Source organism: Pagrus pagrus (assembly GCF_965226575.1).
Source record: "Pagrus pagrus genome assembly, chromosome: 16".
Taxonomy (NCBI): Eukaryota; Metazoa; Chordata; class Actinopteri; order Spariformes; family Sparidae; genus Pagrus; species Pagrus pagrus.
Genome location: NC_140200.1, coordinates 4,668,739 through 4,691,762, shown reverse-complemented (window position 1 = coordinate 4,691,762; position 23,024 = coordinate 4,668,739). Strand labels below are relative to the sequence as shown.

At 45.3% G+C, this 23,024-nt stretch overlaps 1 protein-coding gene across 3 annotated transcripts in view; it reads left to right on the top strand.

Moving 5' to 3' along the window:
- The window catches only part of klhl29 (kelch like family member 29), a 200,748-nt gene that overhangs the window by 172,198 nt on the left and 5,526 nt on the right, over positions 1 to 23,024 (top strand). For all 3 annotated transcript variants that reach the window (XM_084378088.1, XM_084378090.1, XM_084378089.1), the window contains one exon: positions 15,139 to 15,332. In XM_084378088.1, coding sequence (XP_084234214.1) covers positions 15,139 to 15,332 — 194 coding nt within the window. The remainder of the gene's footprint in view (positions 1 to 15,138; positions 15,333 to 23,024) is intronic.

Genomic DNA, 23,024 nt, shown 5'->3' with positions numbered 1-23,024 from the left:
CCTTTTAGATTGCAGCGCATAAACATGTGCCTGTAAAAAATCTGCAGAGAAAGCTCCATTGTTCATGTGTTGCTTTTTCAGCTTCATTAGCCGGCACATTTGCTTCTTGTTGTCATTGTTGGGAAAACGTCCCTGCACTTTACCGCTCCGCAGTGTGTAGCATTCTCCGACATTTAGTTCGGATTTTCAGTATTGTTGTTTTTCCATCACTTTGAAGGCTGCCGAAGAGTTGTCGGCCTTGACTTAACCAATGCATTTATCCTGCTCTTAACAAAACCCACCTCCAGCTATTCCTTGAGTTTTACTTTTTCCATTAAACGACGTTCTACTTTTGGCCAGCACAATAGGCCGTTTCAAGAAAGGCGGAGGCAAATCGTAATGCCTCCAAGACCTTGCGGAGGAGCACTGAATGGCTCCCGGGAAATTTCATCAACTCAACCATGACCAAGAAGATATGGCAAGATGGAGAATCCAGCGGGAGGTTCCATCATGCCTCACGCTGCACACACACAGTCGAAGTCTTCTGTGGGCTGCTCTCTGAACTGACAAGTCCTTAAGTACTTGATGTCCGCGGGTGGTGTGCACGCTGGGGTGCCAGTCACCCAGAGAAAGGTCCCCTTCTGTGGGACACCAGGGGTGGGAGAGACTCCACGTCACTCTCGTAGAAGGAAGAGGCTACAGCTGCTCTTTGAGTTGCGGGGAGGCTGCCCGCGTGAGTGTGCTCTGACGGGGATCTGCTCCTTTTGTCTGCAGGCAGAAAGAAGCTGTCACGCAGCCAGAAAGAGGAGATCTCAGTCGGTCCGCTCCATTCAAACTTCCTTTGCCCACGCATAATGCCATCTAACATCTAGATCTCACACGCTGAATGCAGATGCATTTTAAAAGCACACACTGGATGTATAGAGGCAGCTCTCTTGCAGCACAATGACTTGGAGATGGAAGTCCTTCTTTGTCCATTTCAGCTCCCTGCCCAACAGCACTCTCTTTTGGAGACAGTGGGGAAATAATCAGCAGGGCGATGATGCTAATAACAACGGAGTGCCCCGTTGCTCTGCAGCCCCGGGTATTCAGGACCCTGCAGCGAAACAGTCAAGAAAGAGGGGAAGGAGAGAGGAGAGGAGCGAGCCAAGAAGAGTTTAGCGGCGCAGAGCCGACGGGAGGAGATGAGAGGAGCGTGTATATGCAGCAGCCCCCAGGTGGGCCTGTGAGCTCTGCACAATCAGTCACACTGGAACCAGTGGGCTCATGTGAAGACACCCTCACTCTTCTCTCCACGCCCCTCCAGCCTCTCTGCACCAATAATGAACTGATGAGCTGTTGTGCATGTCTTTTATACGCCTGTGTGTAGCTGTGTGGATCTGTTTCCAACGTACTAGGTCAGACAGAGCCTGGGGCTAGTTTCGGAGGGGGGTAACGGGTGGTTGCGGAGGAGGGGGGGGCGGGCAGCCAGCCCCGGTAGCCCCGCAGCATGGCACTGTGGTCGGGGACAACGGGTTCCCAGAGCCCCCCTGCCGAGGCGTTTCCCCCCCGCTGAGCTAATCCCCTGCTCCTCAGGATTAACCAACTTCACAGCACTGGCCCCTACTGCGCTGTCAAGGCACCAGTTCAACCTCCAACCCTACCCCAGCCACCACCACCACCACCACCCTCAACCCACCATCCCTCCACCCTCATTACCCTCCTTAAATGTTGATTTTCACTTCTCATATCTCATGTCTCATGTCTCTCGCTGTCCGATGCACTCATTGCCTTCGCGCGTTATAACTGACGTGTTTACTTTATGTCACGGCTAATGAGTTTTCAAACCCTTCTACCACATTCAAATTTTAGAAATGTTGTTTTTTACTAATTACTAACTAAACTCATTCCATCATATTAAGAAAATTTATGAGCAAACTTTTTGAAGTTTGTTTCAGTTGTGTAATCCATCAGAGTGAACGTCAAGGAAATGTTGTTTTTTTTGTCAAAGTTACTTAACAGGTATGAAGTGAAGTTATGCAGACTTTTTAAGTAAATCTGCTCTTAATTAGCATTTTCTGACGTGATTAATCGCAGGTCATTCTCATGATCCATTAAAAGTTTAAGTCGTTTGACAAGCACTGCTCCGGGGAGCTGTGAGTGGGATTTTCTTTGTCCCCATCTGCTTTTTTTTCAAACTTTTCATACAGTTTTTAGAAATTAATAACAAAAAAAAAGAATGCAGATTTGTTCACTTTAATTAAAAATTAAACAAGTGCCTTGATTCTCGCTGATCTTGACACTTAAGATCATGTGCTTATCGGCAATATATTGTTCCTGCATCGCAAAGCACGCATACGCAATAGTGAGATAGCAGGAAGTAAGGCAAATTAACTCAAACAGGTCATACTACAACTTTTCTGCTACTTTATAAAAAAAGGAAACTCCCACAGTTCTCATTTTCCATGACTAATCTACAAGAGAAGTCTGTCTAATATTAGATAATTACAGTCCGATAAGGGTTCTCTCGGATACATGGGAGTTTTGCTTGTGAGCTACTTGCAGGCTCTGCATGCACAACGAACCGCAAACATTCTTGATCATTTTATCAAACAAAGCAGAGGCTGCCTTGTTTGTTTTTAATAAAATGCATTCCCCTACAAGATCCCCTAATCATCCACTGATGATTAATTATTTCAAAACAGAGCTAATCAAGTTTCATGGGGAAAAATTCCTCAAAAAAAATCTGTTTCTCAGAAATTACAGAAGACCAAAATAATAGCAATTCTTTTCCAGTAACGTGCAGCCCTTGTGCCTGTGATTTGTAGTAAAGGAGCTTAAAACCCACACTAGTACAGTCCTTTGAAAGGGCGTCCATAATGGCATGATTTCAACAGTCACGCTCCTCCTGAGTAGTTCACATTAAACTTATTCTACCTTTGTACGGCTCAAAACATGTCTCCCACAATACACGCTTCTTCTTGAATGTGTATTTTCATGCTGAGTGTTGGCAGAGTGAAGCCTTTTTTTCATTTTTGTGTACTGCATGTATGTGCACAGTCATTTCTAAGCTCCATGGAGGAGCTGCTGTGTCTCTCTGTGATTTTTTCAGGGCTCGAGGGCTGAAAGAGAGTGGGCCCAAATCAGGCAGATCATCACATCTCTCTCATACGTCTCTCTTTCTCTCCACGCCGTCTCACCTCCCTCTATCCTCCCCCCTGGTTTCCTCTTTTAACCACAATCTCCATCCTCTCCTGCACCTTCTGTCCCATTGCTGCCTCCGTCTCTCCACAGCGCTGATTAGGTGGGCAGGAGATGATGGGTGTATTTGGGGCCTGCGAGGCCGGCGAAGTCGAATCTGTCTGACATGCTCGAGCAAAGACAGTGTCTCCTCTTCAGTGTCTTCTAATGGAGCTCTGAGGTCTCGGAGACATGGAGGTAGATGATGTAAAGTGCACGTGGGAGCGTGCATGCATGTGTGTGGGTGTGTGTGCGTGACAGCTATAGAGAAGCGTTGGCGAGCAGCTGCAGGTGTGCCTGAGGATAGTATTAGGGGAAGGTAGAGGGAGGCTGCAGGTAATGAGTTGTACGAGCTGTATGTGCTCACACCTCGTCGAAGAACGATGGGCTGGCACTTCGGACAATTTCCAGCCTTTATCAACAAGCAAGTCGTTTTCCTCTCGCCTTCTTCTATCCTTTCTTTCTCTCTTCCACCTCCCACCTCTGTCAACACACACACATATTAAAACAAAGGCGTATTCCCCCTGTATCCCCCTCTCTCTCACCTCGCCCAGTCATTCCTGCAGTCAGTCAGGTTGCTGGCTAATTATCAGTGGTTAGGATGTGACAGATGCCGCCGAGTTTTTGGCAGTCAGTTCGCCGTCTCCCCACAGGAAGAGGCAACAACTGACCTTTAGAAAGCGTAGGCCTGGCAAACCATCGCAATATCCAGACACGGCACCTCGCCGGCACCCAGGGAGGGATCGACTCTGGAGGTGGGAGGGTTAGTGGTTATATATAGATTTGTCCTGTACGTGCTCGTGTTTGCGTGCGTGTGTGTGTGTGTGTACACCCAAGGTGAGGGTGCTCACATCAAAACGAGATAAGTGCAGACACGGTGCTATTTTCAACATTTGTACTTCCTGTGTGTGTTTGTGTGTGTGTGTGTGTGTGTGTGTGTGTGTGTGCGCACCGGTAAGCGTTTTAATTTATTTTCAATGGAAATGGGAATCATTTATTAATGGGCCCCATTAAGTGGAGCCAATAGGAGCCCGTATTTCTGAAGACCCTTTGTTTTTTCCTAAGACTTCCCTAACTTGTTTATTTATTGATGAAAGTTGATTTACACTCAGCCTTCCCTTCTAATCTGTTTTCGTTGTTTGTTTTCTTATTTTTCATCCTTTTCGGCTATATATATTAGCTTTGTTTGTTACAGCCCAAAGGTATACGAAGTAAGAAGGCACGAAACTTAATGAAAGCTTCTCATTAGGTGTTTCTGTTTACATAATAGCCAGCAGTGATTAAAGCCTACACGGTTCTTTGCAAAAGACAACAGTAACACAACGCAGTTTGCAGCTTCCCTCAAAATACACAAAATACCCTCGCAACTTAGCAATCAAACCTCAAGCTTTGCCACCGCCACTTTCTCCTCAGCAATTTAGGTGTCACTTTTAATTCCAACACCCCCTCCCATCGCCCCTATACCGCCACCCCACACCCCACAGTGCTGCCCTACATGGCTGCTATCAACACAGGGGCTTACTTTGGTAATGAAGTGGGGTCTCAGTCTTCCATCTCCTGTCTAGTTTTGAAGAGTGCGGAGCAGTAATTGGTGTGCGACCTACACCACCGGCAGCACTCATGTCCCCTGTCCTACGTGACATTCCCATCCAATTAAATCTGCGTCCACACACACACACGCATGCTCACACACAGAGGCACTAAAAGAGCACACACTCACTATTATCATGGCTCCCTAAATTCTCTCTCTGATAGTCTTTCAAGGTGCCTTTTTTAAGTTGACACAAGTGTCGTACAGGATATCTGCAGTTTATCTTCATAGTGTGTGTGTGTGTGTGTGTGTGTGTGTGTGTGTGTGTGCGTACATGCATGGACAGATTGTGCGCTCACACATTGAGGATGCAGACTTCTGCTCTGAATGAGTTCATTCAGAGGGATTATGGGTAAATCTGTGTGGCCAGTGGATGGATTGCACTCTGGCTCGCAAGGATTAGCTGAAGGTGACACTGAGGTGACAGGTCTGTGTCCATCTGTGTTTGTATGTGCTGCCATAGTCTACTGTGTGTGTGTGAGAGAGAGTGTGTGTGTGCACGTATGTCTGTGTTATTAGCCTGCAATGTGCTGTAATCCATCAGCGTTAATGAGATGTGTGTGTGTGTTCTCCTGCAGTGATGGCAGTGGGGTGTGTTTTGTGTGTGTGTATGTGTGTGTGTGTCTTTTGGCTGACCTTGACTTCAGTCTGTCGGATGAACACACTCCAAGGCCGTCCATACGGAGAGCAAGACTCCATCAGTTCCCCAGATGTCATCATACACAATCTGTCTGATGTGTGGATCATGAGCAAATAACAAGCAAAACAGCTCCCCCCCTCCCCCGAGGGCAATGAGAGAGACCTGGGAGTTCATGAATGTGGAAGAGTGTCAAAGGTTAAATCAGTGGCACCCAACCTGCAGGACGTGACCCCTCAAGGGGCCCAAAGATAAATCTGACAGGTCAAAGGACGACTAAAGGGGTCATATTTGGGGATTTTGGGGGATTTTACCTTCAATTGATGAGATGAAACAACCTTTAACCGTTCACAGCTTATTTCCATACCATGGCCATGACACGTCAAAAGAGACTGCACGTAGACCAAAAATGTCCAGAGACTCCTTGGAAGTTCATATGTAGCCTAATCATAACACACTGAGGGTTTACAGCTCAGAGGAGATTTACACATCGCTAAATTAAACCGTGTTGCACAAAATTCTTACATAGAGATTAGTTGTTACTGAATGTTTACACTGATTTGACATCCAGGTCTAATTGTGGGGTAGCTGATGTGACTGCTAACAGTTAAAACTAGCATTAGCTCACTAACATGACTCATTGTAAAGAAGTCAGACACCACAAAATATTGCACAAAAGACTTTGAATCACACTGCATACTTTAGCTAGGTTAGCATAATTGGATATTTCCTACTCGTTCTTAACATACCATTTCTAAATGTTTGCACATATTGATTACTTAGATTACAGATCCACCCCCTGGAGCTACCCTTTAATGATGCAACCCAAGTTAGTAAGACACTAGTCTGAAACTACCTAGTAACTACTAAGGATTTAGAAAGACAAGTAAACATATTAACAGATTTACAAATAGCCAGTGCATCCCCATCAGGAAACCAAGCTGCTAATTGAACACCTTCTCCTGCTTTCCATTTTCAAGTTTTCAGTTTGGAGGCTGATGCTAATAGCAGCTGAGGAGAGTACAGCCCATCATTCATGTCATTCATGTCATTCACGCAACCGCTGTCATGTGAGTTCCCCCAAGCGAAGCTGCAAGCATGTCAGCAAAAGGATGCGCTTCACATAGGAACGCAAATACCCAAAAATTTGCATTTCAGAGCAGCGCAGAGCCCTTCCTGTACAAGTGTAGGGACTCGGTAGATTTCGCCATCAAACATTGATTAGCAACCCCGGGAGAGAGTACACAGGTACAAACAGCTGTCACATGCCGAGAAAATTAACACAGGGAACAGAGGTGCATACAAACGAGTTCAAATTAGTTGTCACGAAGCTGCTGCTTTTGTTTTCATCCCTCGCAATTTACGTAAAGCGGTTGTTTGTGAAATAGAGCTCGGCAAAGTGCGAGTCAGTGCGTGTTACTCCTGCCACATCTGACAAAAATGCCATAGTACAGAATGTAGAGATCATAAAAGACACCACCAGTACTTCTCCATCATCACTGTTAACCTACAACATACCTTCTCACGCTTACAGTCATGCAGTAAACACCGCCATCAAGGCCGTATTGAGAAGCGTACATGACAACCACAAGGCATGACATTGTATTTTATTATCTAATAAAAATGAAAAGCTAAAAGCAACATTTCTCGATTTCTGGTCCCGCTCTGGTGCTCAGATGTGTTTTTATTTTCAGGATATGTGGCCAAACACAGATGGTGTCAGACTCTGAGAGCTAATTCCAGTGCAGATACAATGGAGTTTGAGTACAGGACATGGTAAACATTAGATTTCGGTTCCAGACCTTCAGAAAGATATTCAATCAAAGACGGACAAATTTGTTGTCTGAGGGATACAGATTCTCCCACCAAAAGGAACCCTCAGTAGACTAAACTGCATGCCATAGGTTCACTTATGTTCATACACGCCGTGGATCGAAAGCAATTGTGTGTAACTGTTAGTGTGCGTGTGCGAGTGCTGAGAAAAAGAGCGACGTTGGCGGTTTTGGAGACGCGGCCTATGTGCGAGTGCTGGTGCCCAGCAGACAGCAGGGTGATACTGGAGGTGTGGGCACAGGCCTCACAGTTTGTGTGATGTGCTCTGACACACAGATGGCAGCTGACACAACACAGATAGACTCTCACTCTCTCGCACCCACTCTCACTCCTCCTCCTTCCTCTCCTCTCCAAAATGGATGTTCTCTCTCCTGTTGGCGCTCTATGCGATTCCGTCTGTCACCTGACTGATAGACATTCAAATTGATGCGAGAGATATTGTCACCACTCTCCTTTCCTGGTTTTCATTTCCTCCTTCCTCTACCCCCCTCTCCTCAGTCACGTTTCCCATCCCTTTTTGTCATCCTCGTCCACGCTGCGATCGCGCCCAGGTGCGAGAGAAGCATTTTGGATGAGATTCTTGCAAATATGCAAAGAAGCAGGATGTCACGGTTGAATGGTTTCAAATGAACATCCACCGTCACTATCAGCAGCTTTCTTTGTCAAAAACAGCCAACATGCACCTCACATGTGCAGCAGAATTTGCTTTAAAATGAAAGTTCAGCAGACAATTTGAATTGCTTTTTTCTTCTTCTTTTTTTCTCACCACTACTCTGTAGAGTAGTTTTTGTCATGCTGTCGAGATTTCCCCCCACCTAGCCGCTAATGAACACTCTTGGCAAACGTGGGAAATGTTAATGTAAGCAAATGATGCCTATATTTGTGTGCAAATTGTTTTGAATGCCCTCCAGGCCGGAGCTGATTCACACAGTAGCCCTGTTTTCCTCAAGCCAAATCAGAACCTCTCAGTTCATTACTCCTGACAGGAAACAGAGGGCTATGAGGGATTGATGCACTCACACACACATGCACCCCCCCTCTTCTTGTGCCTGTTCCACCGGCCCTATAGAAAACAAATCAAACTACTGTCGAACATGGGATTGCATGCAAATGTCTTCTGCACTGAGGTCTTCTGGTTTAATAACACCCGACAACAGATGGGGGAGCTCGCAAACTTGGGGGTTAATTGTAAAAATAAAAGAAGAGAGTCTGGTTTTATAGTCGTTGATTGGAAAGAGAAACTTAATGAATAAATTAAAATTACACATGTCACAAGGTTGAAAGACAGTCTAGGAGTACTTAGTGCTAAATGCTAACATAAGCATGCTAATAGTTTGGGGAGTTAACATAAAGATGTTGAGCAGGTGTGTTAAAGATCTTAGTTTAGCATTTTAGCATGCTAACATGTGCTGCCGTTGACTGTATAAATCATGGATGGAGCTTCCAGATGCAGAAGCCGATGCAGAAGTGGCTTAGAGCTGCATTCTTTCTGATGACCAGCAGGGGGAAACTGGTTGCAGAAAGAAGTCAGATTGCATGTAAGCTTATGAGAAAATGACCCGAGCAGTTTCCTGATGAGTTTGTGGTCTCAATTGCTAATTTCAAGTCTTTTTTTTTATTTAGCATTATGTTTACTTTGTACATTACGGCCCCATTTAGAGTAAGATAGATGATAAAGCAGGGTATGCTTTAAGGGCGTGGCTACCTCATGTGGTTCTCAGTCAGATCAAATCAGGATGTCCTCCCCAGCTCCACCCTTTTGTCCAAATATGGTCCAAAAGCAAAGACGGCAACAGCCACAATGCCAAACTTGAGGCCTCTAAACGGTTGTCAGCGTGTTAACTACTTACACCTTTTTACTTGGCACTAAACAGTCTTTGCAGGTGGGCTGATTGAAATAGATTAGTTTGACAGGAATATGTTCATAAATCAAAGTATTGGACAATTTAAAATCAAAAGTTTGCCCTGATGAAGTAGTTAGATGATGAAAAGTTAAATTACAATACATCCTTGGGGGGGACATAAATGTCGCCAAATTTCATTTCATTGCTGACGTGTGTTCGTCTGAGCCAAAGACAAATTCCCCCTGCCATCCCCTCGAGCCACACTGCTAGCATGGCTAAAATACAATCAGTGCAGTGAACAGATGTGTGTCAAAATTTCATCTACTCCCCTCTGTGATGATGAAAACCAAAAGTGACACTTCAATTTGGTTTGCAAACTGACCGCTTCTCTTTTTCCAAACAAGAAAAAATCACCCACACGACAAACACAGCTTTTAGCGATCTGTGTTTGTGCATTTTTGAGAGTGTGCGTGTGGACAGCGGGACGAGAATGCGAGATGGACAGAGAGATGGTGTTCGTGCCAGTGAGATAGATAACTGGGCTGTTGCAGGGATTAATGTGAATTTGTAACTTAAGGGCATGACTTCCTGCTCGATAGGATCTAGAGCATCAGCTCCTCTCCGCAGGCGATTAATTCAATGCTGCTTTTTTTTTTTTTTTTTTTTTGCAACTTCAATTGCATTCCGGTGCACGCACTCAGTTTTTAAAGGTTACAGTGCTGTTCGTGTGGTGTGTGGTGCAAGCGTGGTTAACAGCTTGAGTAAATGCAGTTTTGTGTCTTTCCCCTGTTTGTGCATCACAGCAAGGTGTTTGGCTTGATTATCTAGTGTAGGGAATACTGCTACTGTTAAGCAGTCAGTGTTGTATCTGCAGCATGATGCACTCGTCTGCCTCTTAATGGATCTTTTTGTCCGCGCCGAGGTGTATAGAGCCCGAGTGGTTTTGTTATCTGAGCGAGGCGTACTTTGGTTTTCTTTCCCAGTCCTCCCTCCAGCCCTCCACTGTGTTTTTTTTCACTTTATGTATGCTGTAGTTTGTATCTCAGGGGAAATGGATCCGTGTCAGTATCTCAAGGACTGGCAGCCCCATCTATTATAGTTTATCATATTGTATGTGTGTGAAAGAGAGAGACAGAGAGGTATGGAGAACAGTGTGGTTCATCATCCACACTCCCCCTGCAGGTAACCGTATTAGCGAATTGACTGTGATGCCACGGGCGCCCCTCCACATGATTAGATTGTTTGGGTGAAAGAGAGGGATGCGGTCGGTCTGTGTGTAGGTGGAAAGGATGGAAAGTAGCTTCAAGAGGCAGGCATTGGCCAACAACTTGCAAAAAAAATCAGCTATTACCGATGAGTTCTGCACTTTCAGTCATCCTCCGTAGTGCAGCCATTATTTTATACCGTCTTGACTTACTGACTCACGCTTTTTCGTATTTATTCCTCTGTTCTAAAGCATCTTGGTGCTGCTCCATCGCAGGCCGAGAAAAGCAAGATGACACACGCAAGGCTTTCAGGAGCGTAATGTCACCGAGCAAATCCATACGCCTTGCTGCATCCATTAATTTTTATGGTCTTTGACTGGGCTGCGTGTTTCCTGTTTAATGTTACCGTGCGAGGGCTCGAGGGGCAATTTGTGCTCGCGCGCCACATTTCCTCGGCTCGTCATCACTTAGCTGGTGGAGCCCACGTCCGGAGACATGTTCCAGTGTTTTGAAGACGACAGGAATGGCTTTTTTTTTCCTTTTTTTTTAGAATAACATTGCAGCTTATCTTCCAGCTTTATTTTGAGATGCAGGATGAAATCAGTGGAGATAAAGAGCTTGCTCAGACGATCCCCAACGGATCGAGGAGCCTAGTCCTCTTATATATATCTTAAATAGAGACTTACACTCAGGCTCATATTGAGTTAGCAGTGCAGAAGTACTGTAGGGAGCCAGACAGCCACCAATCAATAAATATGTGGTTGATGTGTATTCAGAAAATGCACCCAAGTCTACCCCCATCCTTGTATTTAACACCTGGTATTCAGTGTATATATATTCTCCAGAATGTAGGCTGCTGACTGGCATAAGGTTTAATTCTTCATGCGCGCTATGCAGAGCCAGCAGGCAGGTGAGAGGATGGCAAATCTGTCTGCTGTCAACATCAACAAACATGGCAGGTGTGACTGTGCATTGAACATTATGGCTATCATGAACATTATGTTCTTATCCAGACGGGTAGAGGCCGGGGAAACGTTCGTATTGCATGGGTCACTGTTACACCTGGCTGACATCAGATTGAAGCTCTGATTCGTTGTCGGTCACAGTGTGTGCCGTGAGCATTAACATAGTTTCCTTTGTCCAGATAACATATTCAGAGGCAAATCTACCCGAAAGCATGGCCTGCCTCTTTCATTCATTCATTCCCAATCTCTGTCTACCCTTCCTATCCGTCTTTCTTTCCGTCTCTCCGCCGACACAAAAGAGCAACAATCCTTCATTGTTTGTTCTGTTGTAACCCCGCAGCCACATTTTCGAGATGATTTTCCCTGCGTGATGAAACGAGCCCTGTCAGGAGCTACAGCCGATTACATGGCTCCATGCGGTGATCAGTCTTTGTGTATAAACACTTTTTAAAAAAAGCAATCGATGCAGCGCAACATGTTGATGGATAAACTCCTACAGTGTCTTAGCGACAAAGAAAGAGCCCTGTCTGCCTTTTCCGTCTGACGGAAGGCTTCAGAGAGAAGACGAGCAGAGACATGGTCTTTGTTTATGTAATGAGCGCAGTGTTTTGTTTCTCTGTCTCTCTCCTCCCTCCGTCTCCTCCGCCTCGGAGATATAATCGAAGCATATACACCCACTCTGAGGATGTTTTTTTTTAGTGTCGGTCCTAATGTCGCAGCTCATATTAAATACCTGATAGTATAATGAATTCAGTCAGATTCGTGACCTCTGCTCCTGCCTGAGACGTTGAGTCTCTTCTGACCTGCACGTGTTCGTCTTAATCAGAACTGCTGACCCTTTCCACTGCGTGATGGCCATGTCATGTTTACATTAATGGCCCTTAAAATGAAATGGGGGCTCACACGAGCACACTGTTATCTGACAAAGTTAGAACTGCACTTCTAATTGCACGATAGATTTCTTTGCTTTTCTCTCTGATTTAAGAACACAGGATTGAGATTTTAACACCCCTTATGAAGTTGTTGCAGCGATTGTGTTAGCGAACAGGTTCCTAGTCACACATCCAGCAACAGTGGCATTCATTTGGAGTCATGTCTCTGGCAACCTGCTGCATATAAGTCCCATAGTCACTGTAGATGTAGCTCTGTTTTTCAGCTCCCGGGGGAAAGATCAGGCTCTTTAGCTGCTAAATGATCTCTCTTTTCTTTCTTAACTAAACTGGTCAAGGCAGATGGCCGCCCACCTACAGTCCGGGTCTGCAGCGAGGTGTCTGCCTGTTAAAAGGCAGGGGTTTCTCGTTGCCAAGTGCCTTCTCGTGGGGGAATCTTGGTTAGTTTAGACATGCTCTAATTGAAAAGTGTCATGAGATAACAATTTTTTTTTGAAGAGGACCCCATACCCAAGGATAAGTTTGCAAAAAGGAAAAATTATTTAATAGAATGAATTAACCAAAACCATGGGAGTCTGGAGGCCTGGCCAAGAACAACAGAAAGGATGGGAAAGTCTGGGCCAGCCACACAGTTGGCTGTAGGACCCAGAATTTCTGTCCCTAAACTATATTAAAAAACAAACTGCACAAACCAAACTTACAAACAAAGCCTTGAAAACTGGACTGCCAGACCTCCATCCTCAATGGAGTGGGCACAAAATAAGGAACAAGAAAGACTCCAAGATGGTCAGAGCTGCATTATCGGGAGAGGAGGGCTCCTTCTCATCAGCCTCCTCTTGGGGCAGGGCCACCCACGACTCACCTGATCAGGAGCGCCTGAGAGAGAAGGGAGGAAGAAAGAATAACAGGAATGACTGGAGCATGTAACATTCATTTCAAAAAAGCTGAAAAACACATGGCCTGAACCAGCAGCGCGCACCGTTCCTCCGATCGGCTCCGTCTTGTTTTCAGCTTCCAGTCAGCTTCACTTCTATCGTGAATACAGGCGTCTGTTATGCAAATGTGTGACATGGTGACGTCGTGTGATGTCACAAAGTCGCGGAAGTAAAGGCGGGACTACTGACGAGGCGTTTCAGGATCAGGTGTCAGCAGCGAACAGAAAAAGCATAACAGGTCTCCTGTTAAGATTTTAAAGCCATCTGAGTGATGTAAGAATAATCAGACAAGCATCGTAACATCTGTCTTATATCGCAGCTGACTTTAACAGTAAGTGCTTTATTTGTTCCAGTTGTTTTCTTTTCTCATCAGGACCAGCTGTTTGCAGCAGTCCTGCTGGCCTTTTGTCTGTCCAGTAATCAGCTTCACTCAGCAGCGTCTGATGCTTAAATTTATGAACCTCCCTCGATGTGGTCCAAGGGGTAATTACATCTGCCGGAGAATGAGGCACGCGTCAGTCCTCGCTCTCTCAGCAGGGCTCACTTACTCAACCTGGTGCCGGTGTGTGTGTGTGTGTGAGTGTGTGTCCCTGTTTAAACAGTGCTAATTGGCACTCTCTGTTTCGAGCCCACCTTTCCAAGAGTGTCTTCTGTGTCACCACTCTCCCAGCCTGCCAGTCGAATTAAACCCATCCTCTCTGCAGCTGATGCCAAGACCATTATCAGGACCCCCAAAGGGAAATTTTCCCAAAGGCTAATTCCCCCCGTCTCCTCCCACGCTTTTTATCTAACGGCCTTCACAGGAAGTTGGATGCGACCAGCGCTTCCAGGTGTCATTGAAATTCAGGCCGACATCAAATGCCATAGGAGTTGCAGAAGTAAAGCATCCGTAGACTGGAAAAAAACACCTGTGGACACCTGTGTGTCTAAGAAAGTAAAAGAAAGTAAAGGAAATAGACACAGGTGCTCGCTAAAATGAAGGTCACTTAGAAAACACTTGTCTCTAAGTGACGTCTTTGGTGATAACGAAAAGTTTCCTCAAGTGTTTAATGTGCACCGTTTGTTGTCCTCTGGGACAATGGCTGCAGCCTCTCATGCAAAGGTGTTTTTCTTCTATAACAAAGACACAACCTTGATCAAGAAGGCTCGCTGTAGTCTAAATGGATGCACGTTTTAATCACAGATCCTGGATCCGTACGCGGCTCTTTAATGAGGCCTGCTCCAGCTGGAGGGCTGTCGGCGCGGCTGCTTTGATCAGTGGCCCATGGACACGGGATTACGCCGCTAACACACCACGCTAATGGAGCCACGGGACAAGAAAAAACAACAAAAAACACACACGCACAAACACACGTCTAAACACGCACACGGAACATAAATGCAAATTTTAAAAAATATACATAAAAACGCACTCTCAACCTCTGACAAGGGCACAATCCCATAAGCCGGTGTCTTGTTCGCAACGCCGCCCATTGTGTCAGGCCCCTTTCATCTGGCTGCGTCTGTTTGTGCCGGTTTGGGTCGGCTGAGTTTGAGGCTCGGCGTCGAAGTCTCTGCCAAAGAGGGCTCAGCGAGAAAGGTCCAAAGAGCTCAGCGCTGACACACAGCCCAACTCTAGAGACTAATGGCTTGTAGCTCCCAACATATGTTGCTTTGTGTAATTGCTTTAATTGCTGTCATTGTACATAATGGTTGGTCTTTTTCATCTTCCCTGGTGGTGTAGGCATTCTGCTAATTATATCTGTCAGCCCCGCAGCCAAAATGAGCGTTTCACAGAGAATTCAGAGCAGTGGGAACTTTAGTTTTTCTACATACGATTGGTGTGTGTGTGGGTGTAAATGAGTGATTGGAGAGTGTTAGTTTTTGAGTCATTAGAGATTATATCAGTAATTTAGAGACTCTAGAGGATGTGTTTAATGGAAGCTTTACTTATCAGTCAGTTTGAACCTTGACCTCTGTCTCCTCTTATTCATCCAAGGTTGAAATTATTATAATGGTGTACAAAAAAAATGTATAAATCTCCTTTTTTTTGCCCTTCAGGTACGACACTATCACAAACCAGTGGGAGACGGTCTCACCTCTTCCTAAGCCGGTCCACTCCGCGGCAGCCACGGTGTGCGGAGGGAAGGTCTACGTGTTCGGAGGCGTGAACGAGGCCGGGCGCTCGGCGGGCGTCCTTCAGTCCTACGTACCGCAGAGCAACACCTGGAGCTTCATCGAATCACCCATGATAGGTGAGACAGGTGACGGCACCCACCGTGTGTGTGTCACGCACGCAGTTTCACGCGTGCATTCTTTCACAGCTTGACTTCAGCGTCGAGATGTCGTGCCCTCCGGGGACGTGTTGCCATTGTTGCCGTCACCTTTTGTGTTATGACAGAGCATTTGTTTCCTTTTTTAAACCAGTTTGTGGTTTGATATTCCCAAGTGTGTGGTTTCCCTTTCCTCATTATGCCGTAGTATTTCTCATTTGAAAGAGTATTAACAGTTGAATTGTTTTACTTCAACACATGAATATTAATGTCTGCTTTTTCTGTCGGTTGCGTAACACCGAGGCTGGAAAAAAGACACATGCTGCAGCGGCTTCACTGTCTAACCATTTATATTCATGCGTTCTTTTAATCTTCGGTCATTGACATCTTGCTATCTCGTCAAAGAGGGGCCTCCGTTGTGGTCGCCCGGTTACCTAGCAACAGTGTTCTCGCAACTCTACCCACTTGAACACCTTCTATATCATGTGCTTGACTTCTCTTGTCCAAACCGGGAACACCTGTTTGCCATTTAAAGGAAAATTATTGTCAGACAATAGCCGTATTGTATGAGGCTGCATGTTTTGTGTGCGCTTCATGTTCCCTCTGCGCCTCATAAACAGGGAATCCGTCCTTAAAGATGTCCCTTGTGCTCAGGCAGTGTTGGGGGGAAAAAAAATAATTTGAGTTTAATTCAGTGAAAATGTTGACCCACACCCATTGCAACAACAACAAAAAAACAGTGGTCCGCGTCTGACCTTTTTCCATTCCTCTTCTTTTCTCGTTATCATCATCATCATCATCCTCCTCAGTATGTTCCATTACCCCCCCTCTCCCATGTCATTGCTCCGTCATTATAATGAGCAGACCATAGCCCAAATGATAGGTGGGTCGGACCACAGCTTCTGACATGTTATTGGCCGAACTCTGTAGTTATTCACCGCGTAAACCTGCAGCCACATTCCAGCCGGAGCCACCGGGGACCTGTGAAGGACGCAGCAACAGAAGAAACACTCTCACCAAGCTGCCATAACTCCAAGGTAGCAGGAAAAACACACAGTGTAGCACTCTGCGTGATTCAAATCGCTGACAGCTGTGTTCCCAGTGCAAAGATCCTACCCACCGCCTGGTTTTCTTCACAGAAATATATCCTTGAAAGGTACAGCACAGCGATGATTGCTATTGATTTGAACATATCCTTTGAGTCTGTTCGCTTAACATTTGGGCCTGGACAGCACTATTAAATATATATATATATTTATATAGAAAATCCTTGGGCTAAAGCAACAGTTTGATATTTTCCAAAGGGCACTTACTTGCTTTCCGGCTGAGAGTTAGATGAGAAGATTGATACCGCTCTCTTGTCTGCAGGTGAAATTTGAGGCTGATTATCGCCAGATTAACCACTAACTGCTGCTAACTGTAGCTTGTTAGCTCAGTTGGCCGTGCAGCTAGCGGTCCAGACTGGGAGCTCAGGACCAGGGGAGTGTTGGTGTTTACAGCGCTAGTAGGATTTTGTTGACAGGTAGGGCTAGCTGGTTAGCATGCTAACTTCAGTAGACATTTCTGCAACACAATACAAAGACTTATAATTATAATTAAAATCATACTAATTCTTAACATTTTGTTAATAATTTCAGTACATTTCTGATTGAATATTCTTACATATTGCCTCTTTAACAGACAGATATGAGAGCAGCATCTCGGCAAAAAGCGAGCGAGCATATTTCCCAACATTTCATACTACTCCATTAAAGCTGCAGTGGAAATAAATATTTTCAAATCATAAAAGAATCCATGTTTGTATTCATTCATAAATTTTCCACACAATTAGAAATTCTATATTTGACGCTGGATTACCCCGTTTAAGATGTTGGCACAGCGATGTGTGTCTCCGGGCACAGAGCTGTCCAAACGCTGCGTTTAAAGAGAAGAGAATGACGATCTCAAATTGTTGCATACCGTTGCTCGCGGCGACGCTCGGAGCAGCAGGCATCAGAGAGAAACACAGGGTCAAAAAAAAAGAGATGCATTTGAATTCAAATGTTTCCTGACAAGAAGTTGTTCTTGTGTCATTAAAGCAGCAGCGCGGAGGCACTTCCCTCAGCACTGTTGCCCAGAAACTTGCTCTCTGTCATTAGTGCCTCTTTCAGAGCGCAAGACTACTGTGAGGGAAATTATGATTATGTAACGCGGGTGTTTGGGGCGAGAGCTGAATGGTATTAAAGGGCTGGCAGAGCAGCTGGCAGAGGAGGAATGAGAGAAAAGTCTGGTGAGGAACGCACGCAGGCACACACTCGCAGGGAGATGCAGACACGCACAACTTCTCCTTACCTCATATCAACTATACACCCCCCGGGGGCACAGGTACACAGTGCATGAATTATGTAACGAGCCGGGAGGTTACTCGACGTGTGCGCATGCTTGGTGCTTTTTATGTGTGTGTGTGTGTGTGTGTGTGTGTGTGTGTGTGTGTGTGTGTTGAGGACAGACGCAGACAGACAGACCGTCATCTGTCAGGGTGTAGATGAGCCTGCGTCTGACAGCCAACGAGCCAAGAGATAATGGACGGGTTTAGTGCTTCCTGTGAAATTGGGCCGGCGATGATTTTAGTGAGCCGGTGGGGAGCGCTTCTCGATCAACCCTCTGCCTCCCTCCATCGCTCTCACTCTCTAATCTCTGTGTTCATCTCTCTCTCTCTCTCTCTCTCTCTCTCTGTCCCACCCCCCCTACGCACTCATCCCCACCCCCCCTCCACCGTCTCTCGCAGTCTCTCAGCACTGTCTTATCGACTGACACAAATACAGCTGTGTGCGTTTTCTGCTGGTGTGCGTCGGCGTATGTGTGTAGGGCGTGAGTGTGCGTGTGTTTTCCCTCTGCATGGACCGTCTCCCGCATGAACTGCAAATGGGTTTCACAAACACTTATCAGGACTGACTTCCTATCTCTCGCAGAGTGAAAAATAATATTACTCGTGCCAAAAATAGTCCCTTCAACAAGTCTATTGAGATGCGCGGGGGGCTCTGCAGCTTCATCTACTGTATATACCTCCCTTTGTCTTCGATATGTGTCCCCTGAGCAGAGTATGTAGTCAAACATGGGAGCGTAATTGAGCCCCCCTCACATGCACTAAACTATTTACGATGGCTCATTGCTTTCCTCAAAAGGTCAGTTCACCCAAATAACCACAACGCCGAGGTTTGGAAATACCTCTCCTGCTTCCTCGGCGGCACAATGGAGGTGAAAGGAATGTTGTTTGTGCATTGATTGATTCTGGAATAGCCACAAACCTCTGCAGGAGTCGGTCTCACTATTCATACTGCAATATCATTTGGCACAATATGAGTGCATTTTCTACGATCCTTAATAAAAATCTGCCTCCTCGTTTTAAGATTCAAATCTCATTCGCATCGTCGCACTCCATCTGCTTCTTTATTTCAGAAACTTCAGCTTCTCACAATTCGTGACATTAATGCTTTTTTAATACTTTTTACATTTCATGGATTCAAATCTCTCACATCATTGCATCTCCCTTTTTAAAAATTACTCTTACTCAACCAGACAGTCTTCCTGAACAGAGCAGATGTCAGTGCTAAATTATGTAACTCATTTTCTCATTTGATTAAACTTACATCTTGAAATCCAACAGAAGATTTAAAAAAAAAAAGATTTTAATGATTCTGTTTTGTTCTGGTGTGTTTCCTGGCTATGTTAGCTGCCTGTCTCAAGGGATGAAAACATGTGTGTCCACCACATTTGTCCTGATTTATCTCAACAACGATTGGATTGATTACCGCAACATTCGTGTTCCCGTCAGGATGACTGGTGTTGACTTAGATGATCCCTGACTTTCCATCTAGCACAGGGTGACCAGACGCCCCCAGAAATGTCCCAGATTTTAAATATGCCTTTAAAACGGACTGCAAAGTGAAATAATACTTTGTGTGGTTGCTGCTATATTAAAGGTGCAATATGTAAGATTTTACCACCTGTCAAATTCATTCTCTAAACAAATTGGGAGAAGCATATCGCCATATTTACCGCTAACTGCTGCTCACCGTAGCTGCTGTTAGGGAGTTAGCTCAATTAGCTGCACAGCTAGCGGTCCCAACTATGAGCTCAGAGCACTGTATTACAGTGATTAGCGAGATAACGAGTAGATATCTTTGCAACACAACACAGATATCATAATGACTTTTTTTTTTTCATTCTATTGTTCATTTTTGTGGATTTAAAAAAAATGTATTCAACTAAGATTCTTACATATTGCACCTTTAATGTTCAAACTCTCATATAAAGAACTTTTAATGTCAGAACTGATATATTTTTGTTTTTATGACATTTCTACAAAAGAAATCGCCTTTGCAAAACTGTGCTCAGAGTGTTCTTCGGAGTAATGGGGGCTCTGATTCTGGAGATGAGGAGATGTCGGTGATGCCGACTTCAAACCAGTGAAAAGATTACAGAGAAAAACCAGAGTCTCATGTGAAATAACCAAAACTGTGTGTAACTCAGAAAAAAAAAAAAAAAAGTTGTCTTGGCCTTTTAAACCAGACATGTGCTTGATCAGAGACCCCTCGAGCTGAGTGAGTAAATACATAATTATTTTTCAAAAATTTGGGTGAAATGAACCTTGAAAAACAAATTTAAAAAGTCACTCTCACACATTCAGCATCCTCTCAGGCACATCCACATGGAAACGCACACAAACACACTGGACCCACTGGACCTCCAGCATTTCACCCAGCGTGCATCCCCTGCTGACAGACAGGTCTCCATCGACTGGTCGGCTCCAGGGGCCCCGAGAGCAGAAAACGCTGCGCCCACACTGCTCTATCGGGAAAATTGACAGCACAACAATGACTCACGCGAAATGATGTAGCAGCCGAACGAGCCGCGGCGATCGAGAGAGCGCCATTACTGTCGTGGAAGGAGAGGGGAGGGAAAGGGAAAGGGCGAGAGACGACCGAATCAGTGTCCATCACCCTCTGTGTCCGTCCCTTTCACAGGCTGCTCTTATTCTCCACCACATAAAAAGATATCATGTGAAAAAGTTTTTGCTGCTCCAATTACCTTGTTGTAATCTTATCCCAGTATCTGGCAGCCAGAACTGAAGCTTCTTTGTCCTATTTCCTCGTGCTCTCTGCTGGGACACACGAAGCATGGTGAGGATGCCGCACATTTCCATGTAGCGCCGCGGCTTTGTGATGACGACTGCCGTTTGAACATCTTTATCAGAGAGAGCCGTCTTATCTTGATCCGTACAGTATACAGTATTGGTATAATTGAGTGGGTTGTTATATATTTGTGTGTGCGCGGGTGTGTGCGTTACTGTTATCGCTACGGTAGTGTTCCGGTTTTATAGAATCAGATATCTGCCGCGGTGATGCAGGAATCAGATAGGAAAGGATGCGAGGGAACAACAAGGTGTTTGTTTAGACAGCAGACACAAATTTCATCATAGCTGTGTGTTTGTGTCAGCGCGTACGGGTGTGTGTTTTCTCGCTTGTTTCCTGTCCTTGACCCTCAGCCCGAGGGGTCCCAGACTTGGTGACTAAGCTGTTTTATCAGAGTGTGAGAGGCTGCGTCAGCCCGTGTTGCCCCGCAGGCACAGCTGTACTTCTATCACGGCTGCCGTGTTGAAACCTTGTTTCGCTCTCTCTTGTTTTTCCCCTCCCCTTTCTCTTTATTCATTTTTCATGCAGAACGCGGTCAGTTGTGGAATCTTGGCCGAGTTTTTTTAACCTCCAGTGCTGCGAGAAAAAAACCCCCAGACAAATACCATGGTTAGACTTCAAGAGTAGCAAGGTTTCGTCTCACGAAACAAGAAAGTTTTTCAGCTGACACGGACGATACTTGTGCATTCTTTACTGTATCTCGATGTTGTTTAAGCAGAAAGGGCTCGTTTTCGGTCGAAGGCCGTGGGGATAAGTGCAAAAGCAAAGTGGCGGAGAGACGCTGAACCCCGACAGCGGTCCTTTGAGGCTCGCCCAAATGAGAATGCGATACACCTGCCTGGTACTCCTCCAAGCTCTCAAACCCGCTGCTTACCGCCAGTCCACGAGAGAGCGAGGCAGGAAGCAACGGTGAGAGTTTCTGTGGGGAAAATAGAGAGAAAGGTTTTTCCTTTGAGAGCATCCTGTTATTATTCTGCCTCAGGCGCCGAGCAGAGAGAAATGAGTGTTCTGTGTTTATGGGACCTAACACAAAACATCATGTACACACACGCTTATGCTGGCACACACACACACACAAACACGGGCGCGGGCACGCTCGGAGAGACTGGCAGCGGCATATCAATGAGATGAAGAAGGTAAAAAGAAGAAAATAAACACGTCAGGCTGAATGTGAGGGGGACCAATCAGTGGCAACTTGTTTCTCAAGGGTAGAAAATGAAGCCTCAGATGGTTACCGTGGAAGTTCAGATTGGATTTCAGTACGTGTGCAGAGGACTGCGTCGTGGTCGTGTGACACATGAAAAACGGCGAGAAGTAATTTAGAGGCTGAAGTTAATTGTTTTCCTGTCAGTCAGTTCATCACTTTGTGCCGAAATATCACAACATCACATTTTGCACATACGTTCGTGCACACGAGCAGATGAATCATGATTTACCGGTGACGTCGGTTCGCCGACTGCTGTTCTGAAGCCAAGATTTAGCATTAGTCACGCTCTCAAGCGTCCCCTGCATCATCGTCTGTTTCACTCTAAACAGGACCAAAATAAACACTTGCAGATCAACAGGAAACTGTTTACAGAGGTAATACACGGCGTGAGAAGTAGGGTCATTTTCTCATAAGCTTACATGCCACCGGACTTCTTTTTGAAGACAAGTGCCCCCTGCTGGCCATTATAAAGAATGCCGGTACCACATCACACCCTAAATTTCAGACGCTGAAGCACCGTCGATATTTTACACAGTCAGTTGGCGCTCCCCTGACTTTACCTCTCACATCACTTTCAGGTCAAAATCTGTGTAATAATCTTTGGTGGTAATAGGAAGCGCTTCACACTGCTCCTCTGAGACGGGTTAAATGCAGACAGCCAGTTTCCCTAAAATCCTTCTCCTTAACCATATGTGAGGGATCATTGCAAAATGTGCGTGTAACGGCCGATATTTCGAAATCGGAATTTCTTTACTCCCCAGTGTCGGTATCTGCGTTGGCAAATCATCCGAAAATCAAGTAGCGGTCTGGCTCCAACATAAACACAACCCACTCAACAAAAATCCATCTCCCACACGTTAACTGGTATTTATTAAAGAGAAATATGAAGAAATATCATGCAGGCTTCAGACCAGACGCACCAGCTGAATTGACAACCAGATAAGAGACGTAACATCGGAGTGAAACATCGCTTGTTTGTGTTGTTTGCCGATTTCATGGATTGTGATTTTATGTTGGCAGTCCACACAGCATTTTGTCAATCAAATGCACATTTGTAAACCTAATTTTACATTCGGCTATTCCACTGATTAATTTGTTGTTTTCTTTACTTTTGCCTTCTGTTTATGTTCTGTTCATTTTGTCTTGAATTGTCGAGCACTTTGTTTCAGTCCTGTACGTAGTCACAGCTGCTTCTGGCGCCGCTGGAGAACATCGCTGATGCGACACAATTGGTTAAATTGCACTTTGTTTTTTCTTTCTCATCGTGAGGTCTAATGAGCGGTAGAATATCGA